The 21,265-nt window shown below is 44.7% G+C and overlaps 1 protein-coding gene across 1 annotated transcript; it reads left to right on the forward strand.

Moving 5' to 3' along the window:
• The first annotated feature begins 15,187 nt into the window (after positions 1-15,187).
• PDX1 (pancreatic and duodenal homeobox 1) lies at positions 15,188-21,062 on the forward strand. The gene is made up of 2 exons (XM_030551045.1): positions 15,188-15,629; positions 20,635-21,062. The coding sequence occupies exons 1-2, from the start codon at positions 15,224-15,226 to the stop codon at positions 21,060-21,062; spliced, it is 834 nt and encodes a 277-aa protein (XP_030406905.1). The 5' UTR covers positions 15,188-15,223.
• The last annotated feature ends 203 nt before the right edge of the window (positions 21,063-21,265 follow it).

A 21,265-nucleotide genomic window follows, 5' to 3' on the forward strand; every position in this document is an offset into this window, starting at 1 on the left:
AGCTGATGGTGTCAAATTTGCAGATGAACTGGAGCTCAGCAGTTTCCCTTTGAAGTCTGGTTCTGAAGTTTTTTTTGCTGCAGGATGGCTACCTTTAAATCTGCTATTGTGTGGCCAGGGAGATTGAAGTTTTCTCCTACAGGTTTGTGTATATTGCCATTCCATTCCTAATATCTGATTTGTGTCCATTTATCCTTTTCCACAGAGACTGTCTGGTTTGGCCAATGTATATAGCAGAGGGGCATTGTTGGCATATGATGGCGTGTATTACATTGGTGGATGTGCAGGTGAATGAACCTGTGATGGTGTGGCTGATTTGGTTAGGTCCTGTGATGGTGTCTCTGGTGTAGATATGTGGGCAGAGTTGGCATCGAGGTTTGTTGCATGGATTGGTTCCTGAGCTAGAGTTATTATGGTGCACTGTGCAGTTATTGGTAAGAATATGCTTCAGGTTGGCAGGTTGTCTGTGGACGAGGACTGGTCTGCCACCCAAGGCCTGTGAAAGTGATGGATCATTGTCCAGGATGTGTTGTAGATCCCTGATGATGCATTGGAGAGGTTTTAGCTGGGGACTGTATGTGATGGCCAGTGGAGTTCTGTTGGTTTCTTTTTTGGGTTTGTCTTGTAGTAGGAGGCTTCTGGGTACACGTCTGGCTCTGTAGATCGTTTCCTTATTTCCTTGTGTGGGTATTGTAGTTTTGAGAATGCTTGGTGAAGATTTTGTAGGTGTTGGTCTCTGTCTGAGGGGTTGGAGCAGATGAGGTTGTACCTCAGTGCTTGTCTGTAGAGAATGGATCATGTGGTGTGCCCGGGATGGAAGCTGGAGGCATGAAGGTAGGCATAGCGGTTGGTAGGTTTTCGGTGTAGGGTGGTGTTAATGTGACCATCACTTATTTGCACAGTGGTGTCTAGGAGGTGTACCTCCCATGTAGATTGGTCCAGGCTGAGGTTGATGGTGGGGTGAAAGCTGTTGAAACTGTGATGGAATTTTTCCAAAGTCTCCTTCCCATGGGTCCAGATGATGAAGATGTCATCAATGTAGTGTAGGTAGAGAAGGGGCGTGAGTGGACAAGAGCTGAGGAAGCGTTGTTCCAGGTCGACCATAAAAATGTTGGCATATTGTGGGGCCATGCGGGTGCCATAGCGGTGCCACTGATCTGAAGGTACATATTGTCATCAAATTTGAAATAGCTGTGTGTGAGGATAAAGGCACAGAACTCAGCAACCAGTTGTGCTGTGGCATCATCAGGGATACTGTTCCTGATAGCTTGTATTCCATCAGTATGTGGGATGTTTGTGTAGAGAGCCTCTACATCCATGGTGGCTAGGATGGTGTTTTCTGGAAGGTCACCAATGCATTGTAGTTTTCTCAAGAAATCAGTGGTGTCATGGAGATAGCTGGGAGTGCTGGTGGCATAGGGTCTGAGCAGAAAGTCCACATATCCAGACAGTCCTTCAGTGAGAGTGCCAATGCCCGAGATGATGGGGCGTCCAAGATTTCTGGGTTTGTGGATCTTGGGTAGTAGACAGAATAACCCTGGTCGGGGCTCTTAGGGTATGTTGATTTGTTCTGGTGTTAGTGTGTTTGGTGTTTAGACTGTACTGAATGCTTGTGAGTTGCTGCGTGCACTAATCTCACTTATAACATCAGCATACCACATTGTAGGGTAATATTTAAACAGGTGTCACTATACAAATCATCAGACAGGAGAGAGACATTGACTAGTGTGAAGTGCCAATCTGCAACTGAAGGTGTTACATCCTGCCCAGCAGGAAAGATACATCAACACCAGACAGACTGGAGTGGAACATTAAAGAGGACAAAAGACTTTGTCTCTCTGCCCTCCTCCCCCACCTCATGAAAGATGAGTGATGCAAGAGGATATCTCCCATCAACTGAGTTTGCAGCTCAGAGCACATGGGAGCAGGAGGAGAATAAAACCTCTTAACAAGGAGAAATGGTGTCTCTATGCTGCTTGGACTCTGGGGACAAGGTTTTACTAGGCATAAGTAAGAGCATCCCACAGAAGTCACACATGTAGTGGGGGTTAGCCCTAAAGGACAAACAGAACTTGCTGATTACAGAAGCTTCTATTACTTTGTGAAACTTAAGATTGTAACTCATTTGTGTGGGTATGTTGACCTGCTTTAACTTCATAAATGACTCTCTAGTTTCCTTTTTTGTTTAATAAATCTTCTGATAGTTTGTTACAGGGATGGCTACAAACGTTGTCTTTGATGTGACATCTAAAGTACAATTGACCTGTGGTAAGTGACTGGTCCCTTGGGACTGGGAGTAACCTGAATATTGCTGTGATTCATGGAGTAAGGGATAACAAAGGGAAGCTTATCTGTGGGGCAAGACAGATCAGAGTGCCCAAGGGGACTGTCTATGACTCCATGTTTAGGTTGTGATAGAGACTGAGGAGTTCACGCTTGATAACTAATTGGTGAAATCTAAGTGCAGAATTCACAGCCGGTTTGGGGTTTGGGGCCTGCTTCTCCACAGTCTGCCCTGAAGTTGGTACTCATGCCCTGGAGTCGCTGCAGGCAGCTTGACAAAAGAGCTGATACACGTCTCACAGGTGGAGTGGAGAGACGGGAGCAGACCCTCCTTGCTTGTGCAGCTCCCAGCAGCAAAGGGCTGGTCTATGCTAAAAGCACTACATTGATGCTGCATTTGGCTTCCTAGGTCTCCCCTGCTGAAAGCTTGAAGGGCAGGGGGATGGCCAGCCTATGGGAGCTCTGTTGATAAAGTGGTTCCCAGGCACTGAGCCTGGTTGCGGGTGGGAGGAATGATCTTAGAGGAGCAGGTCACTCGAATGCTGTGCTGGGGTTGAGAGAAGCCAATCCAGAGCCACGCTGATGTCTCGACGAGCTGGTAGCATCTGGCTGCTGCTGTCCTTAAAGGATCAGCTCCCAACCCCATCCCAAACTGTGCTGGTGGAGAGAAGGTGCTGAGCTGCAATGGTGCACTCCCAGCTAATATCGGAAGATGGAGGTCCAGCGAGGCTGGTGGCAGCCCTAGAAATTCAGTGCCCTATGGGGTCTGGGCATACCATCATTTCTACACACAGAGGCTCTCTATTACCAGGCTCTCTCTGTTTCTGTCTTCCAGCAGAATATTTGAGCTCCACATAGGTCGCAGGCTTTCTGAGGGTTAAGGTGGTGAAACCCTGGCTTCTTGCATGAGTGGTAAGCTCAACAACTCAGCAATTCTACAACTCAGCTGAAGTGGGAATAGCCCATGTAAGAGAGAATCTGACCCTGAATTCCAGTTGCAGGGCCAAATCCCACCCTGAGTTGTGCTTCCAAAACACCACTGGAGATGCTGGGGTCACACAAATGTAACAGAGGGCAGAACCTGCAAACAGTGCATTTGCACATACACCACGGGGATCCTCCTTACCACAAGTGGGAGTGGCCTGTGCATGAGAGCAGAAGCCTCAGCGTTCTTTGGCTGCTGTCACTGTGAAATTCTTCATAACCATGGCATGTGTCACAGTGAGACCTGTGGAGTCCTAGCTGGGCATGGATTTGTTCTAATACTGCCATGGCTTAACCTGCAGGGGGGATTTAAGCAGGTGAAATGAAAGTACTCAAACCATTGTTTGGCCCAGACAACTAGAGCTGATACTTCATCTCTTATGAGAAGTGACAGGCAATGTTTTTTTGATGAAGAATTGTCATGACCTTAGCTTTATACCTGACCTGGGAAAGCGTGCCAGGAGAACATGCTGGAAATTGGCTTATTCCTGACTTAAAAAAAGAAGTGCCTCCTACTGAATCACCCGTAGCATTTCTGCATCAACTTCCTGATCTACCCAAGGCACGCTTAGCTTGTGAAAATTACTGAGATCACAACGCAAGGTTGTGTGGCTGCAACATTAAACAGCACCCTAGAGGCAAGTTCCAGTTTTATACAAATCTAATGCATCATCCAAGGTAAAGAGTTAGACCCATCTAGGCTGTTAAAACAATACAAACATGCCTGAATTTATAACAATTTATGCACAGAGCATCCTAACAATTTAATGGGGAAAAACACACAGCAGTTTCAAGCTTCAGGAGTCTAAGTGGGGTGATTTCAAACAAATTGCTGAGATTTTATTTGTTTATTAGGCAATCTGGCTTTTTATGTTGTTTGTCTGGCTATATAATTTTATGTGAAAGCTTTTTAGCATGGTGCCGCTGCCAGAACTTCCTTGTACACAGGTGTCTCTGCCAATGCGCAAAGGAAATAAATCGCTAATTGCTTTCTTACCCAGTCTTTCACTTGTGCCTGGCTCCTCAGTAAATTAGCTGATCACACGAACTGCCAGGGCACAGATGAATTAAGCACTAGAGGGGATGATTTCATTTGAGGTTCACTTCATTAAAGAGGTTGAATTCAGCTGCTAAAATTTATATTATTCAGTTACTGAGTTGGAGATTCCCTGATTTTCACTGAGGTAAAGGCAGCCTGGTCTAGTGGATAGGACACTGAACTAGGGGCTTGCCTACACAAGCACTTAGCCTAGGCAAGCTGCGCTGTTGCTCTACATAACGCTGGCCTGCTGAACACTATGTGTCCGTGTGGACCCTGCTGCCATGCACTGAAGCTCCTTAGCATTCTTTGACCTACTCCCATTTCAAAGCTGTGTATAGCATAGCAGATTCCCTTATCTAGATAACCACTACCACTCGAATGTTTATCTGTTACTTAGCTCTATTACATTATTTCTGTTCCAGCAGGTATTTCTATTTGTCAGGCATCTACACATAAGGACATTCAAAGGAATTGAAACTGACTAGACAGGAATTTCTTATTTCCATGGGTCTTTCCATATTTTCCTGGCTACCTGTCTTATTACTCAAAGCATAATCCATTGCGAGCAATTATTGCATCTTGTGTGCAGCCTTCACCAAACAACACTTACCCATTCCACCCTCTTGCAGTCAAGATGTGTGATTCTAAGAATAGGCAGTGTGTGTCCAGAATTGTAAAACATTTGTAATAGGTCAGAAAAGACTCTTCCCATCTGACTTTTTGACTAAACAGAGCTAATCAGCCTGCGGAATTGCACTGAATGTTCTTTGACTGCCTTGCTCAAAACCTCCAGTTATTTCCCAAAGCTTGGACCTCGTTAATGATTACTGGGTGGAGTTTCCCTGACAATTTTGAGGAAACAGCATTTCTCAGCCTTCTAGACACTCTGAACAGGATATTCAATCAATTCCTTTGTCCTTGTCATTTGATACATTAGATGGCATTTAGATACACAAGATCATTCTCAAGATTTAGACAGTCAATGCATGTTCAAACGATCATGCAAGACCGTGTAAAACTGGTGTGTGTGTTTAAGGGAATGGTGAGTTGGCAGAGCTACCAGCTAGGCATGGTAATGAACTACCTCCAACGCATGTGCATGCAAAGTGCATTCTGGTTTCATAAGGATAAGGAGAAGATGTTGATTTTGTTTGGTTTGTTATGGGACTGTATTTTTAAATCATGGCAAAGGCAAGTAAAACTTGGGATGGTCACTTCTTTAAGATGTATTTATGATACAAGCAGACCAGGTGCCAGCTCATGCCAAGGCCCCATGTCTCAGCTGAACACTGACAGATACATAGCTGGAACCAGTCTGGCTGACCTGTGCATTAGGTATTAGAATTATAAGAAATGTGTTTGGTGGTTAAACTTTATTGCATGAGTGTGAGTTGCTGCATGCCCTCATCTCACTTATAACATCTATAAGCCATATTTAAGAGGTTGTATTGGGAGTCTTGTGACTTTGTCAATCAGCAAGACAGGAGAAATAATTTAATAAGGGCAAAGGTCTGATCTTCAACAGAAGACGTTACCCCCATCCCAAAAGGAAAGGTCCATTGATACCAAGACAGACTACTGTGGGACACTGCAACTGGAATATATCTGTGTACCATCAATAAGATGACAAAACACTTTTGTTGTTCTGCACGTCTTCCTGTGAAGATGAGTCATGCAAGTGTATTCCTGCCATCAGCTGAGCTTGCAGCTCAGAGCACATAGCAGGACAAGACATAAAACTCCTAACAAGAAGGAACTGATTATTTCTACATTGCTTGAACTCGGGGTAGGAGGGGAGAGGGGGAACGTATTTCTCGGCATAAGCGAAAGATCCCCAGCTGCTTAGCCTGGGTTAGTCCTAAAGGACAAATAGAGCTTGCTGATTATAGAAACCTATATTACCATTTGAAACCTAAGCTGTAACTAATTTGTGTGTCTATTTGCTTGCTTTAACCTCAAATAACTCTCTAATTTCCTTTTCCTATTAAATAAAACTTCATATAGTTTATTACAGGATTGGTTAAAAATGTTGTCTTTGATGTGGAACCTAAGGTGCAACTGACCTGGGGCAAGTGATTGGACCTTTGGGACTGGGAGTAACCTGAACATTGTTGTGATTCCATGTGTCAGGGACCATCTCTCACAAAGTTATGCTCACTTCGGTGGCAAGATACATCAGAGTACCCAAGGGGACTGTCTGTGACTCCATGTTTAGGTGGTGATAGTGCCTGAGGAGGTTACTCTTGATAATTGATTGGTGAAATCTTAGTATAGAAACTCACATCCAATTTGTGGTTTGTTTCCTGGTTGTAACTGTCTGCCTTGAGGTTAGTACTCATGCGCTAGAGTCACTGTAGGCAGCACTGCAGTATTAATGTAATACATAAATAAATATAGACCAATGACCCAGCCCTGAAAATATTAGATTGAAACGCATTCAAACCCTGGTTTGAAAGCAGTATTATTAATTTCCTCATGGACTTTTCTATGATGCTCATCAAGATAGCGGCTGTCCATCCTGTGCACTAAATGAGGCAAGGGTCCTAAGGAAAAAAATAGTTCATGATTATGTAATTAATTAGACTGTACCATAATGCACATGTGCAAGGGATTGAGTTAAGACTGCACAAGCAAACTTAATTCTGATATTTCCTAACTTTTGATAACTTGATTTTACAACTTTAATCATGTTCTTTTGACACATTTGTGTGTATGTAATTTCCAATGTTTTTGAAAAGCAAACTGAATAAAGCCAGAACTTTAACCATATGGATTTGTAAATATTCCCCCATGGTTTCTCAGAGGGAAACTTTAGATCCACTGCCCTGTCCTCTGTCATTTCAGCTAGTGGACTAACTAACAGCGGTAGCAGATTTTCATCCTTTCTGTGGAGCAGTCACTAACAGAGGATCAGACACACACTTTGGCTGTGGTTTTCACAGACATTTGCTGACAGCAGTGGAATGGTGAGACTCAGAAATCTTGGGTTACATACTGAGCTCTAAAGGCAAGTGTTCTGTACTAGTCCCAGACCTGTCTTCCCTCAAATTCTGCCATCATCTCCTTCTGCCTGTCCCAGTCCTTCCTCCCCCACCCAACTCCTTCATCCTAGCTGCTGTCTCCTTGCCCATGCACCTGTCAGCCCTGTCTCAGTCACTCCCTGTCCCACTCTGACTCATCACCATCTTGGCTTCATCTCTCTCCTTACAAACCCTTCCAGCTTCCAATCCTGTCTTCCCACTCAGCTTGCTTGTCCCAATTGATTCTGCATGCCAAGCTCCTTGCTCAGCCAGTTCCAGTCTCAAGACAGTCAGCCAACAACCACTCTCAGTTTTTCTCCCATCCCCACAAACTCATTGTCTCTCTCTCTACTCCTTCCATCATCCCCCCAGGTCTGGCTCATCATGTGCATTCAGATCAGGCAACTTAGATTAGATTATTATTAGGGTTGGAAGGGACCTCAGTAGATCATCTAGTCCAACCCACTGCTCAAAGCAGGACCAATCCCTAAATAGTCCTCTCAAGGATTGAACTGACAACCCTGGGTCTATCAGGCCAATTGCCAAACCACTGAGCTATCCCTCTCCTCCTTCTCCCATGCTACTTGAGTCCCAGCAGAACAAGCATTAAGAGCACAGGATAGACAGTCTCCCTGCTCTCATTTCCTATGTCTGGCAGCACAGTGGCTCTCATATACAATTGCAGGGAAGTCCAGGTCATCACCTGCAATTCAGGGTTGTAGCATGCTCAGTGTGGAAGCACGCTGGAGAATTTAGCAGCTGAACTCTTAACAAGACTGTATAGATCATGTGCAAACTGCAGTTTTTCAGAGGCTCATAACTTGGCCAAATTTGGATAATTTTTCACAGAACATCAAAAGGCACCTCCTTGACCCCAGGGTGAATCCCTGCCAAATTTCAAGTACCCACTCCAAAGCATGGATGAGCTAGTGCTTCTCAATTAAATGGTTCTGAGCATTTAAAAAAGTGGGCAAAACAAATATTTTTATTAGCTTTTTGTTCTCAAAAACTTTTAGATGAAGCTTTCCTGAGAAAGCAGGCAGGCACCCAGCATGGAAAATTTCAGTTTAGAAAAGTTATAAGCAACTGAATACAAGGTCTTATAATGGGAAGGGTCAGGCAAACTCAGTTATAGGGGATTCTACCAGGACACTTGTATTACAGTTGTGCTTAAAGACCTTTACCAAGAGCAGGGTCCCATTGTGTTCAGCAGTGTAAAAACACATTTAAAGAGACAGCCTCCCCCGAAGAGCTTACACTCTTCATACATCTGACAGAAAGTGAAAGTATTATCCCCAATTTACAGATTTTATTTAAAATCTGCAGTTCTCATTAACACTTTTGCAAGGCTTTTCATTTGATAGGATATTTGTGGGAACAGAACACGAAAAGGCTTGTGAACCCAGCAAAGTGAAATTGTTTAAGAATTTAATAAAAAGTCACAGAACTGTTTCATCATATCCACTCATCTCTGTTTACAACGTAATACAACATTATTTACCTGGTGTGTCTCAATATACTTACCACCACCAATTAGGGGTTAAATAATGATAACGGCATAGAGAGAAGTAAGGAGGGATGGAGAGGAAGAGACCAAGGAAAGTAGAAAGAATATGGGCCAAATTCTCTCCTGTCTTGAGATATGGTCGGTGCAGGAGAAACAGGGAAGCTACCTACCCTGCAGCTGCTGCCCCAGCCCCTGTGCCAACTGGCAATGATCCCTAAGCTACTGTCAACCAATCTTAAACCCAGTTAGCACACAGAAACTGCATCAAACCCAGCTCAGGATCTGGACCTGTATCTAGATCTACCTGAAAGACCAAATTAAAATAATAGAGTGTGTGGTGTATATAGAAGGTTGATGAAGACCAGAAAACTCCTCTAATGTTGATGATCCAGTATTACTTTAAGGCAGCTGGAGTGCTTCAAGCTCTAGTTTTCTATCACAGCTCTGAGAGGGTAAGACAGCTTTGTTTTCACATGGTCATTGATAATTAACCAGCTTTGTGAGAGGTTACATTTCTTCTAGATATAGCAGTGTGGGGGGTTTAAAAATCAATTCCTGGAAAAGCTCCATTTCCCAGCCATCCTTTCCTCCTCCCACTCCTTGGGCTTTGACTCTCTACCACAATTTCCCTGCATTGGTTTGAACACAGATGGGAGAGGGGAAGGGGATTATTTTTAATCTGCTCCGGACATATTTGATTTTTTTTCCAGCCAAAATGTAAACAGTAACACCACCAGATATTTAAGGAGAGTTCACCGAGCCCTAGGATATTAATGAACATAAAACAACCCAATCACACCACTGTAACTAGGGATCATTAAAACCCCAATCTTGCTAATTTACACCACTATGATGGTAGTCAGAAAAATGAGAGGAAATAATAAAAATAATAAATAGTAAGTCTGTAACTTAAAGGGGAACGAACTGATTTACAAAATCACACGTAATTTGCATTGAAAGACAAAGATTGCTTCTGTTACATTTTCTAGAAATAAAATAATTGTGTTCAGAACAGTTTACATTTCAAGGAATCAGTTTATTGATAGCTTGAACTAATAGATATCAGAACGTTACTTGGGGGACATGGACAAGATTTTCAAAAGCCAATGCCTCATATTAAGTTCCTAAATGCAAATTCAAGCATCTAGGATTAGGTTTTCAGAAGTGCCATTACATTTCAATAGGATTTGGTGCTTATGTTGGTTTTATGTATTTATTTATTCATTTTTGGTGCTCCTGTGTTACTTCTCTATCTTTAAAATCCCAACCCTAAGCATGTGGCCTGATTTTAAAACGTGCTAAGCACCCCATTACATTAAGGTTAAATTTAAAAAGAAGATCAAACGTGTTAAGCTATTGAAATATATTGTTAAAATCACCTTTAGCTCTGTCCTGTAGTGACCCCCTGAAGCGGGGAAATCAATTGTGTGTGTGTGTGTGTGGAAACTTCCAGTTTAATTCCATATGGCACCACAAAAGTGCCTTAATTATAATCATTGATTCTTGCATGATGTCACATGTTCGCATTATTTTTAAGTATACCTGAAGTTCTGAGTTTGTAAAGCTTGACTTTGAGATAATTATATAATTATGTAATTTTTTTAGCTTTAAGATACTGATGCATACTCTTTACCCTGACTGAATTTTAATTTAGTTATTTTGTTTTATTTGTTTGTCTTGGAGAGAACAGTGTCTTACTAAGAGGTCCTTACAGCAAATTTCATGTGAGTAAGGATACATAGAAAATGATGGTTCCTCAAAACGGTATACTCTTATTTGCCACAATAATATACAGCCTGGATCTCTGCGTTGTTCTCAGTCTGTGCTGGCACTCCATTTGATGTTTATGGGAGCCATGCACACGGATCAAAGGTAGTACATAATTTAAATGTCAGGTTTCCATACCCACTCTTCCGCCAAACCTGGCGAGTGTTTAACTCATACATGTGCCCAAACTGTGTATGGCTTTTACTGAAGTGCTCAGAGCTACATTTTGTAGCCAGAAAGGTCCCTGTCTGAGGTGAAGCCCATAACTTCTAGTCGCACTACATCATATCTTTTTGAAAGACACCCAGTCTTGGTGGAAAGACTCCAAGTGAGGGAGAAATTACCACATCCTTCAGTAATCCGCACCAGTGGTTAATTCAGGTCTAATGTGCCACTTATTTCAGGTTTGATTCTCCCTCCCTCGGCTTCAGCTTCCAAGCACTGGATCTTGCTCTGCTTTTAGCTGCTAAATTAAGAGCCCCCTAGTATTAGATACATTCCCCGTACTTAGATACTTGTAGGAGATCAACTCACCTTAACCTTATCTTTGCTAAGCTAGTCAATATTCTACATTATTTCTCATCAATCTAGGTTTCTCATTCATTTCAACGGGAATTCTGGATGCAGCGTGAGTGTACAATATGCTTCCGGAGCGCGCCCTCAGATCCTCGCCTGAACAGCTGTTTCTGTGAAATTTGTCCAGAGCCCAAGTGACACGGAGGTTCTGCTCCTCCTGAAATTTGCTTCATTCTAGAGCCACGGGTCTTATTAGAACCTCCCAGCCTCTGATCATGGGACGCTAAGGAAATGTCTCTGTTTCCCTGGCAGGAGGGTATCTACACTAACCCTTTAAACCCCCTAGCTCATCTCCCTTCTCCTTTTCACTCGGACTCGGAAGAACAGAGGGATGATCGCGATTGCCAAAGTGCTTAGGATCAGCGACCTGATCCTGCTTGAAATCAGCGAAAGCTTTGCCGTGGGCTTCCACCGGAGCCAGACAGGGCCAGGATACCGCAGCTGGAATTAAAACTGGGACCTTTTCCTGAGCTTCAGTTTGCTGGGCTGTTGTTAACCAGCGCAACATTCCCTTATCGCCTGCTCATGAAGGCAGAATTAAGGAGAATTAGCTGTAAATTATATGGAATTCATTTACTTTTAAGGGAGGTTGTTTGTTCTGCTTAGAAATGCTCGTTGCAGGGGGAGTATCGCATTAAGACACCGGTGGTTAATGGCACTACCTGGCGATGAATCCATTTGCTTTGGTTTTTATTGCCCTAGCTTGACTTGTCAGCCTTCTCCTTCTGGTGCGCCACTGTGGCGGTGCGCGTGGCCTCGCTTGCTCTGCGCACTAACCTCCAGGCAGAAGAATGGCCCAAGTGAAACCATCATTGGGCGTTCACAGAGTCAGGGCTGTTCGTCAGCGCTGCACAGAAACGGCCATTCTGCGCAGCTACCACGGCGATGGGCCTCCGGAAAAAAAGCCCAGAAAGAGGACTGGTATCTGGGGAAGGGCGTGTGTGTTTAGAAGTGACTTCGCAAAGGGACCATCCTCATGTTCCCGCTGAACTCAAAGGTAAAACTCCATTAACGACCGTGGAGATAGGAACTGACCCAGAAGTTTGTTTACGTGCGAGAAGCCACCTTTGCCTGCAATTACTTGAGGCGAAGATGCACCAGTCTGCCCTGGCCATTGCCATCACTGGGGAGCGGAGCTCTGCTTAAAAGCCAGTGGCACACTATGGCCTGCTGCTGCGAGACAGCTGGCTACCAGAGCATGAGCTCAGCAAAGGGGGGGTTGCTGAAATTTCTGTTTTCAGCTCAATCCTGGGAACTACAAGTCCAAAGCTGCCAAACCCAGCAAGTATCAGAGGGGTGGCCTGTTAGTCTGGATCTGTAAAAGCAGCAAAGAGTCCTGTGGCACCTTAGAGACTAACAGACGTATTGGAGCATGAGCTTTCCTGGGGGAATAGCCACTTCGTCAGACGCCAAGGCTCTGGTCCCGCAGTTGGTGAGCAGCCTGCTGCCAACTGCAACAGAGCAACTCCCTTTTACTAAAGTTGTACCCACCTGGGTAAGTGTTCGCAGGTCCCGGCCCTAAAAGTGCGACATTAAGTGGTTCAGAAACTTGGATTTTTCACACCAGACAATCCCGCTTCTACCTAAACCCGCCAAAGAAGAGACCCACCGGAGGAGACGTTTCTTTCGAGACTAATCATAATGCCACTCGGTGTGAAAAACTCAAAGCCCGCAGCTTGCTTCTTGCGTTCCGCTCTAAAATAGTGCCTGGTCTTTCTTGCTGGGGGAGAAGCCGGAGTGGGAGGAGAGGAGCCAAAGTAGCAGCCGTGTCTATCAGTAATTCCCGCTAATAAAATCCTTTTTTCACTCTCCGCACTGTAATTGGTTTACAGCCTTTTCTGTTTATTTATCCATAAGAGCTGCTGTTAAATGACTTGGGAAAGCAATTGCTTAATGGCTCAATATTGAATCAAATGCGCAGTGTGCTTTTTAAGCGGGGCGGGAGGGGGGGACGCGAATGGATTCATAGCGGAAACTCATTTTAAATGTAATGGACTGGGAGGTTTTATGATCCCCGGGAACTCTGCATTTGAGCAATCTGCTCAGCCCCTTTCGGCTCCGTGGCATTGGTTTCCGTTGTCTGCCACGCACAGAACAGCTGATAACAGGCACGCTCTTTGCCAGGTCCCTGGGCAGTTGTTAGCCCCCTCCCCCCCTCCAAAAGGCAGATCTATGGACCCAGAATGTGTCTCTCATCTCGGGGCCCTCAGCTCTGCCCCCTTCGCCGTGGGCCCGCCGGAAGATAGGGATAGGATGGAATGTTCAGCTTTGCGCTCCCCACCTTGCCCCCCCACCCGCGATTGGTGTTAGAACCAAACCACAACAGGGGAGTCAAGGCAGCGATTGCATGGAGACCGCTTTGCAGAAACGCACCACGAGACAAGGAGTGCAAGGTAAGGCGCGCGCGCGTGCGTGTGTGTGTGTCCGCTCGAAAACACGAGCAGGTAGGGAAATGATCTTTGTCCTCTTCGGTAGCTCTCCGCCTCCTCATAGCCTCGTCACCAAGTCAACCAGCACCAGCTTAGAGTACATTATCTCCAAGGGTCAACACGTCTCAGTCAAGCTGCAGAGAAGTCTCCCAAACTACCCTGTCGGGAATCAATGCGTTCGCTATCGGTCGCTATATTGATAGCATTGTGGTCTTCCGGAGCAAATACCCAGCAATGTCTGTATTCACTCCAGGGCAGGGAAAGATTGCAGAGAAGGCAAATCTTTGCCTCTTTTCACTACTTGTCTGCCACAAGATTACTACACACAGGTGGTCTTTTTCCCTAAGGAACGTACACATGTACACATTCCTGTGTCTACAACACACACCCCTACTTCTGTCTATCCACATCTGTGTGCCCACATTCTCACATAGGTCTACCACATCCATAAACACACAAGTACATACAAAGGCATTTTGCAATTTGAATAGCACTGCAACCAAAAGAAAAAAAAGGACGTTAGGATTCACCCCTTGCAAAGAGGTTGTGAAATATTAACACAACACACAACAATAAGGAGTGAACATGAAAAGGACACAGAATGTCAGCCAACTTTTCAAGCAAATTTACATACCTACTGACAACATTTTCCTCAATATTTGGGGAAGAGGGCTGTGATATTGTGTGTGTTGTGTTAATAAATTGCGCATATCTAATTGTGTGCGAGAATATCTATATCCGTGTGTGTTTATGTGATGCCTGTGTGGTTTTGCTGATAGATGTGTCTGTGTGCCTAGACAGAAACAGTTACACAGAGATATACAGAGTCACTTGAAAACGCAGAGATCTGACTTCCCCGGTTTGTGGAAGGCAATGAACCCGAGGCTAGTCAATGTGCTTTGAGAAAGGATTCGTTTTCGTTATCACTTGAATTCTTAAGTCTCACGTCGAAGTAAGTGACAATGTGATAAGCAGCGAGTGGCCTTCCTAATCTAACTCACACACGGAGATAGGGTTTCCCAAGTTAGAGGCTTAAAATTCAACAATCCTGGGCACTTTTTGTTGATTGAGCCTAGACAAACTTTAGTGAAAGCACAGCCACCTGCACTATCTTGAAACCTGTAATATAGACCCGGCCTCTCTCTGCCTCCACCCCCTACATCTCTCTTTCTGTACACACGGCAGATACAGAAACCGCGGCGATGCATTGCGCAATGTGAGTAACAGAGCCTAAAACACCTCCCCTCCCCCCAACCAGGGGTGCTTAATTCCCACTCCCTTTCACACCCAGAACACATGCGCCGGTGTGATGCGCTACGTGTCAGCACTGTGAAGACGCCTGCCGCAGAACCGGCGCTTCCAGCCCTCCAAGGAAAGCGAAACAAGCTCACCCACCCACCGAGGGCTTCTTCTTATGGGAAACGCACCGCCCAATGGGGAGCTGAGGCAGGCGCACGTGGGGAGAAGTGGAGCCTATGGGGAGGCAATCCTCGGACGGCCCCGTCTCCGTTTCATCGTCAATTCCAGCAGGTGAAGCGGACCTGTCAAAGCAGACGTACAATCTGCCCGGAGTGGGAGCACCTGATGTTTCACTAGCTAAGGTCCCCTTCTAGCCATGAACACTGAAGAACAGTATTATGCATCGACCCAGCTCTACAAGGATTCGTGTGCGTTTCAGAGATCCCAGGCACAGGATTATAACCAGAACCCCCCAGCCTGCCTCTACATGGGCAGACAGCAGCAGACACCCTACTCTAGTGCTTTAGGTGCGCTGGAACAAGGCAGCCCGCCAGACATTTCACCCTACGAGGTACCCCCCATTACAGAGGATCCAGGGGTCTCCCATCTTCATCACCATCATCACCACCACCCTCATCACCCTCAGCTTCCTCATCCCCACCAGGAAGCTATTCCTTTTGCAGATGGGACTGACACTGGGGTTTTAGAGGAACCTAGAGTTCAGTTGCCTTTCCCATGGATGAAATCCACCAAATCTCACGCCTGGAAGGGACAATGGACCGGTAAGATAGTCACCTTCTTCTGCTGCTGCTGTTGCTTCCTCTCCTTCTGTCTTGTACAATGTCAAGGAAACCTTATCATCACTAATAATTCCCCTTTGGGTTATTAAATGAAGCTTACATTTGGGATAGCCCCGTTTGTGATTACTTTAGGGAAATTCCCTATCATTTGTTAGCTATTTCATTATGAAGTAAGCCAGGCTCGCAAGATTTATCCTGTAAATGTTTCTTCTCTTCCACTTCCACAAAATTCCTGTTTTAGGAAGTGTTGGGGTCAGTTTGGCATTAGCAACAGCACCAGTTTTAAATGGGGATGTATTTCAGTGTCCTGAGATCTACGAGTTCGTTTTCTATTTCAAACCTATATGTATAGTATAGTCTGGCAACTCTTGTATAATATAAATATGAACCCTATATCCAGAAATATGTACCCAGTTATGATACCTTTAATGAAGCCATCGCATTTCAAATCAGTAAGAAAGAAAAGCTCAGGAATAAATCTCAACTGCCTTCAGTTTTCTACTGGGTGAAGGCAAAGCGATTGGAATTATACTTAGTCCTTTTATAGTTCTTTACTGTTGCAAACCACTGAACAAATATTAACTAATTAAACTAATTAACTAATTAGCACTAAGTATCAGGCTGAAGTTGATACTTATCTAAGCTAAACACACAGGGTGCTGCTGTTTCAACTCACTTGACCAGGTGCTTTTATACTGATCTCACTGCCAGTTTGTTAGCTGTAAATTCCATGCGGTCACTGGGAAATATTCAATTTGTTTTGACACTGTCCCGTGGTAATCAGCCCCAAACTCTCCTGGCAGTCAGCGGGGTGTGCAAAGAATGCGAGGCGGAGATCCATGCCTAGCAGAAGGGCAGAGGGAAACACAAGGGCCCCCCATCTTCCTCCGTGCGTAGACAGTGAAGGTGAAATCCTGGCCCTATTGAAATTAATGGGAGCTTTGCCTTTTGACTACAGTAAGGCCAGGAGTTCGCCCTGAGAGCTGTACCATTAACTTCAGGATCTGATCCGGAAAATGCAGTTTTTGCCACTTGTATCAGTGTTCTCAGGGCAGAGGGAGCGCCGGATGGGAAATGGACAACTTCCAGTGGAAATGCCCAGGGTTACTCGCAGTCAGATCCTACGAACAGATCACTTTGCGCCATCGCTTTGAGAGCCCCGCGTTGATTTCACTGTGTAAAAACCAGATAGCCCAGAATGTCCTGCAGAGCTCACAGCCAAGCTGCTGCCTGAAATGCCCTTACAATATACAGAGTAAAATAAAAGACATTTTGAAAGTAATATTAAACGCTAAATCTTGTAATAAATAACGCCACAACCCCGCCTACCTGGCCGTTCAATTTTCGTCTGTATGCTATTGTTTTAGCCTTACTTATTATGCCTTTCTGTGGAAACCTTTTAAACCTGGGTAGGGGACACAATACACAAATTGAATTAGCTGCCTGCCACCAAGAGGAAGAAACTCTCACTGGACAGAAAGTTCCGTTGTAGAACAATATTTCTGTCTCTCGCTGCACAATGTTATCTTGCCCTGTGCCTTGTGCACTCTTTGTCACACCTCTACAGCAAATATTACATTAATGGTTGTGTTCAAACAGACAGTTGAAAAGGTAGGGAAATATTGAAATAATGGTGAAATATCCTGGTAATTACGTTAAGCTGAAAACAAGAATCAAACTGTGTTCTTTGCTCCTTACCCTGACAATCTGAAAAGAGAAGAAACCACTGCAAAAAATGGACGTCTTTCCTTTCCCCCATTTAAAGGGCAAATATATTCGAAGGGGTTTTGATCTGGGGTAAAATCATAGCCATTTCACAGATGAAAGAAACCAGATATGTGTCCTCTTTTCTCGTAGTTTAATATAGGGAGAGATCCCTGAAACCTAAAAATCATTAACAGACTCTCCCATACTGACTTTTTCAATTAATCTAAGTAGCTTCTGACATAAAAGCTTGTTCAGAACATCTGTTTGAAATATATATATATACACACACAATGTAAACACACACATGTATAATATATACACACGTATATACATATATACTCACATGTTATGTATACATGTTTATGTAATTTGCATAGAGTATATATTCTATGTACATTTACGAATATACGCATGTATATGCACATTACATATACTATAGACGTATATTTGTATGAATGAATGAGTGCTTATATTGAGAAATAGCAGCTTCCTTAAGAAATATCTGGAATTAAGTACATTTGTATTAATGGCGTAGCTGGTTATTGGCAGTGGTATCTCCTACAAACTGGCCCGATTCTTAGCGATGCAACGATTCTGGGGAAATCTACAGCGTCACCTTGTTACACGTTAACATAGACTGGTTAAAGCAAATATGGGATCAAAAATATTTTACATACAAATAACCGTAAACAACTGGGGCTTGAGCCTTTTCCGATAGCAGTCAATGGCATTAGGACAAAACCCTTGCAAATTACCGGCCGATTAAGGAAAACGTCTCTTTCCAGGGATCTGCCTTTCTTTTTGTGAAGTCGAAAGTGAATATGAGGTTTGGAGTTATTATAACAACAATATATTTTTGCAGTTCCATGAACTGAAAATAGCCAGTAGCCATTGACTGCAGTGGAGTTTGGGGTGCTCAAGGAAAGGAGGAGTCTCTAAATTAGACCGAGTCTAGTGGTTTTAAAAAAAGGTTTAAACTTGTGCACAAGAATTATAACCCCCGAGGTTCCTAATGTCAGTGCGGAAGGACCCTCATTTTGTGAAGCGGTTTTTCATGAGAATTTAGGAAGTCCACGAAAAGCAAAACTGAGCCTTGCCCTCATATTTCTCCTGCAAACTTCCTCTTGAGTTCCCGTTGGGGGCTTTGCCTATGTAGAAACATAATTCCTAAAACCCACCAGGCCCTGCTCTCCGAGTTATGGCACCGCCTTCAACCGAGGCAGGGTTCGTAGGGGACACTCACTTACGCTTTGGTATTTGCAGCAGTGTCCAAAAAATCTTCTTGTTTTTCTTTAGAGAGGTATTGTAATACCTAGGCAAAAGGACGGATTAAGGACACATTCTCTCTAAACGTCCGCGCTCCTTTGAGTTTCACTCAGCCGGACAATATTTTTTTTTCTGCAAGCAATTCGATTTTGGTTTTATAATAATGGGAAAAATAATAATAATTTAAAAAATGGACGTTTAACGATGAGTGGCATGATAAACCGAACGGCTCATGTTATTTAAATGGGTATTAGTGCTCCCCCCCAGGTATATAATAATAATAATTAATAATCGTTCAGACAGTAGCTTTTCCCTTTTCATGCCTAAAGATCTTGTGTGTTGTGAAGGCTATTTGCATAAAACAACAACAATTAATTAATTAAACGGTACTACCTGTCTGAAGCGTGTTAAACCTGAGAACTCCCACATACAATACTCATCGTCCAGCAAACACCCAGAGAAAGGGAGAGGTGGCTGGGAACTAGGAATCTGTTATGAGACTGCCCTGATGGGTTTTGCACATGAATTGTGACACCAGACACATAGGTTTATTCACAGCTGTTATTATGCTAGGAAGCCTGCATTCCGATTAGTTAGTTGCAATAGGCTTTAGGGCCCGATCCGGCTGTGCGCTCTATTTCAGGTCACTGGCCAGGTCTGCCTGAGTAAGGACTGCAGGATCCAGTGTTCTTGTTTGTTTTGTTTTTGTTTGTTTGTGTTTTTTTAACGAGACTCTTCAAATATCCCTGTGGAACATTGTCTCTGTGGATACAACAGACACTTTACTTTTTTCAGTTCCAGCATTTGGGGAATTGTATTTGCCTTTGTAAAATGACTGGGATGATGGCTGGATTAGGACTAATCCGTTGCAAATTCCCGGCTGATTAAGGAAAACGTCTCTTTCCAGGAAGTCGCCTTTCTTTTTGTGAAGTCAAAAGTGATGTTGAGGTTTTGAGCTAGAGCAACAATAAATTTTGCACTCCTGTGAACTGAAAATAGCCAGAAGCCATTGACTGCAGTGGAGTTTGGGGTGCTCCAGGAAAGAAGGAGGAGCATCTAAATTAGACCGAGCCTAGAGGCTAAAAAAAAGGTTTAAACTTTTGCACCCGAATTATAAACTCCGGGGTTCCTGCTGGCAGTGGCGAGGGAAGCTCACTTTCGTACAGTAGCCGTGACAGCGGCGTGGCAGAGTCTCCGAAAGTCTGTGCCCTGGACGAGAGGCGGCCTGAGGTGTTTGGGAACTTTAATTTACAAAAAACAAAAACGAAAAAAAAAACAAAAAACAGGTGGTTTTGTCACTCAAAGGCAGCTCCGATCTTTGAAAAGCATGACGTTTACAAATCGCCCTATGCCAATAACCATCAGCCATGGTCACAAATGCACCGGCTGTTATTTTTTCCCCCAAGAGGCCATATCATTTCGTCAGTTTTGAGACCTTGATTTCAACTGGGGACTTGCACTCAAACACTGATGATACAGTATGGCACGGGGATTTTACTCGGTGTCCATACCACATAGCGAGCGTTTTGTTACTAACACGGATTTACAGGTAACAAGCGGAGCAGCTTCCGACTAGTGTCTACGCTCTTTGCCGATGTTTCTAAAGAAACGCTTTTAAAAATCCACCTCGGCCCTGGAATGCCTTTTCCTTGTTAGTTTCATTCTTTAAAGGGCAGAATCCATACCCCCCCCCGCCCGTCAATTTCTTGGGCCGAATTTGTAAACCTGTGGAGATGCAGACAAGGATTTGTGCTGGGGTTTGGGCTCAGACTGTTTTATTAAAAACCAAATACGCCCACACGCCCGTGATTTCAGTGTTGTGTGGATCTCGAAAGAGAATCCCCAATCCATTAAACTGCTCATCTGTGAGTGAAAGGGAAAGCCTGGGGGGAAACCTACCTCTTCCCTCGCCCCAACCCGGTTGTATTCTGAACAAGAAGATTCTATCGCCTTTCCAGCGTCGCTCCGGGTCCTAGTCCCTGGCGGGTAGTTTTTAACTCTCCCTTCTCTTTAGGTGGCTCCTACGTGGTCGAACAAGAGGAGAATAAGAGGACGAGGACCGCCTACACGAGAGCGCAGCTCCTGGAGTTGGAGAAGGAGTTCCTTTTTAACAAGTACATCTCCAGGCCCCGCCGCGTGGAGCTGGCTGTCATGCTGAACTTGACAGAGAGACACATAAAGATCTGGTTCCAGAACCGGCGGATGAAATGGAAGAAGGAAGAGGATAAAAAGAGGGGAGCAGGGGGCGGTGGAGGAAACAGCAAAGACGTTGAACAAGACTGTGTGGTGTCCTCTGGGGAGCTGCCGGGGAAAGAGGAGATCCAGCAATGCCACGCGGGGAACCTGGCCTCGGCCGCCTCCAGAGAGCTGCTCCCCTCCAGCCTCGCTGCCTCCCCCCAACCCTCTAGCACCACCCCGCGAAGGCAGCAGGACGCTCGGTGAAAGGACCCCCCCCCCCCCGGCCTTGGCAGGCGCCGCGTGGAGGGGTAAGAGTTAAAGGAGAGGGGCCAGGGGTACGAAGCCTCTGGGTCAGGTGGACCCTTGCCACGCGCCCCCGGGGAGCCCCTGTGCTGTATAGTTACACCGGTGTTCTTGTGGAAACATTAAAGGTGTTTGGCTGTAGCAGAGAAAGGCTCGGTGTGGTT

This window comes from Gopherus evgoodei, chromosome 1, assembly GCF_007399415.2.
Source record: "Gopherus evgoodei ecotype Sinaloan lineage chromosome 1, rGopEvg1_v1.p, whole genome shotgun sequence".
Lineage (NCBI taxonomy): Eukaryota > Metazoa > Chordata > Testudines > Testudinidae > Gopherus > Gopherus evgoodei.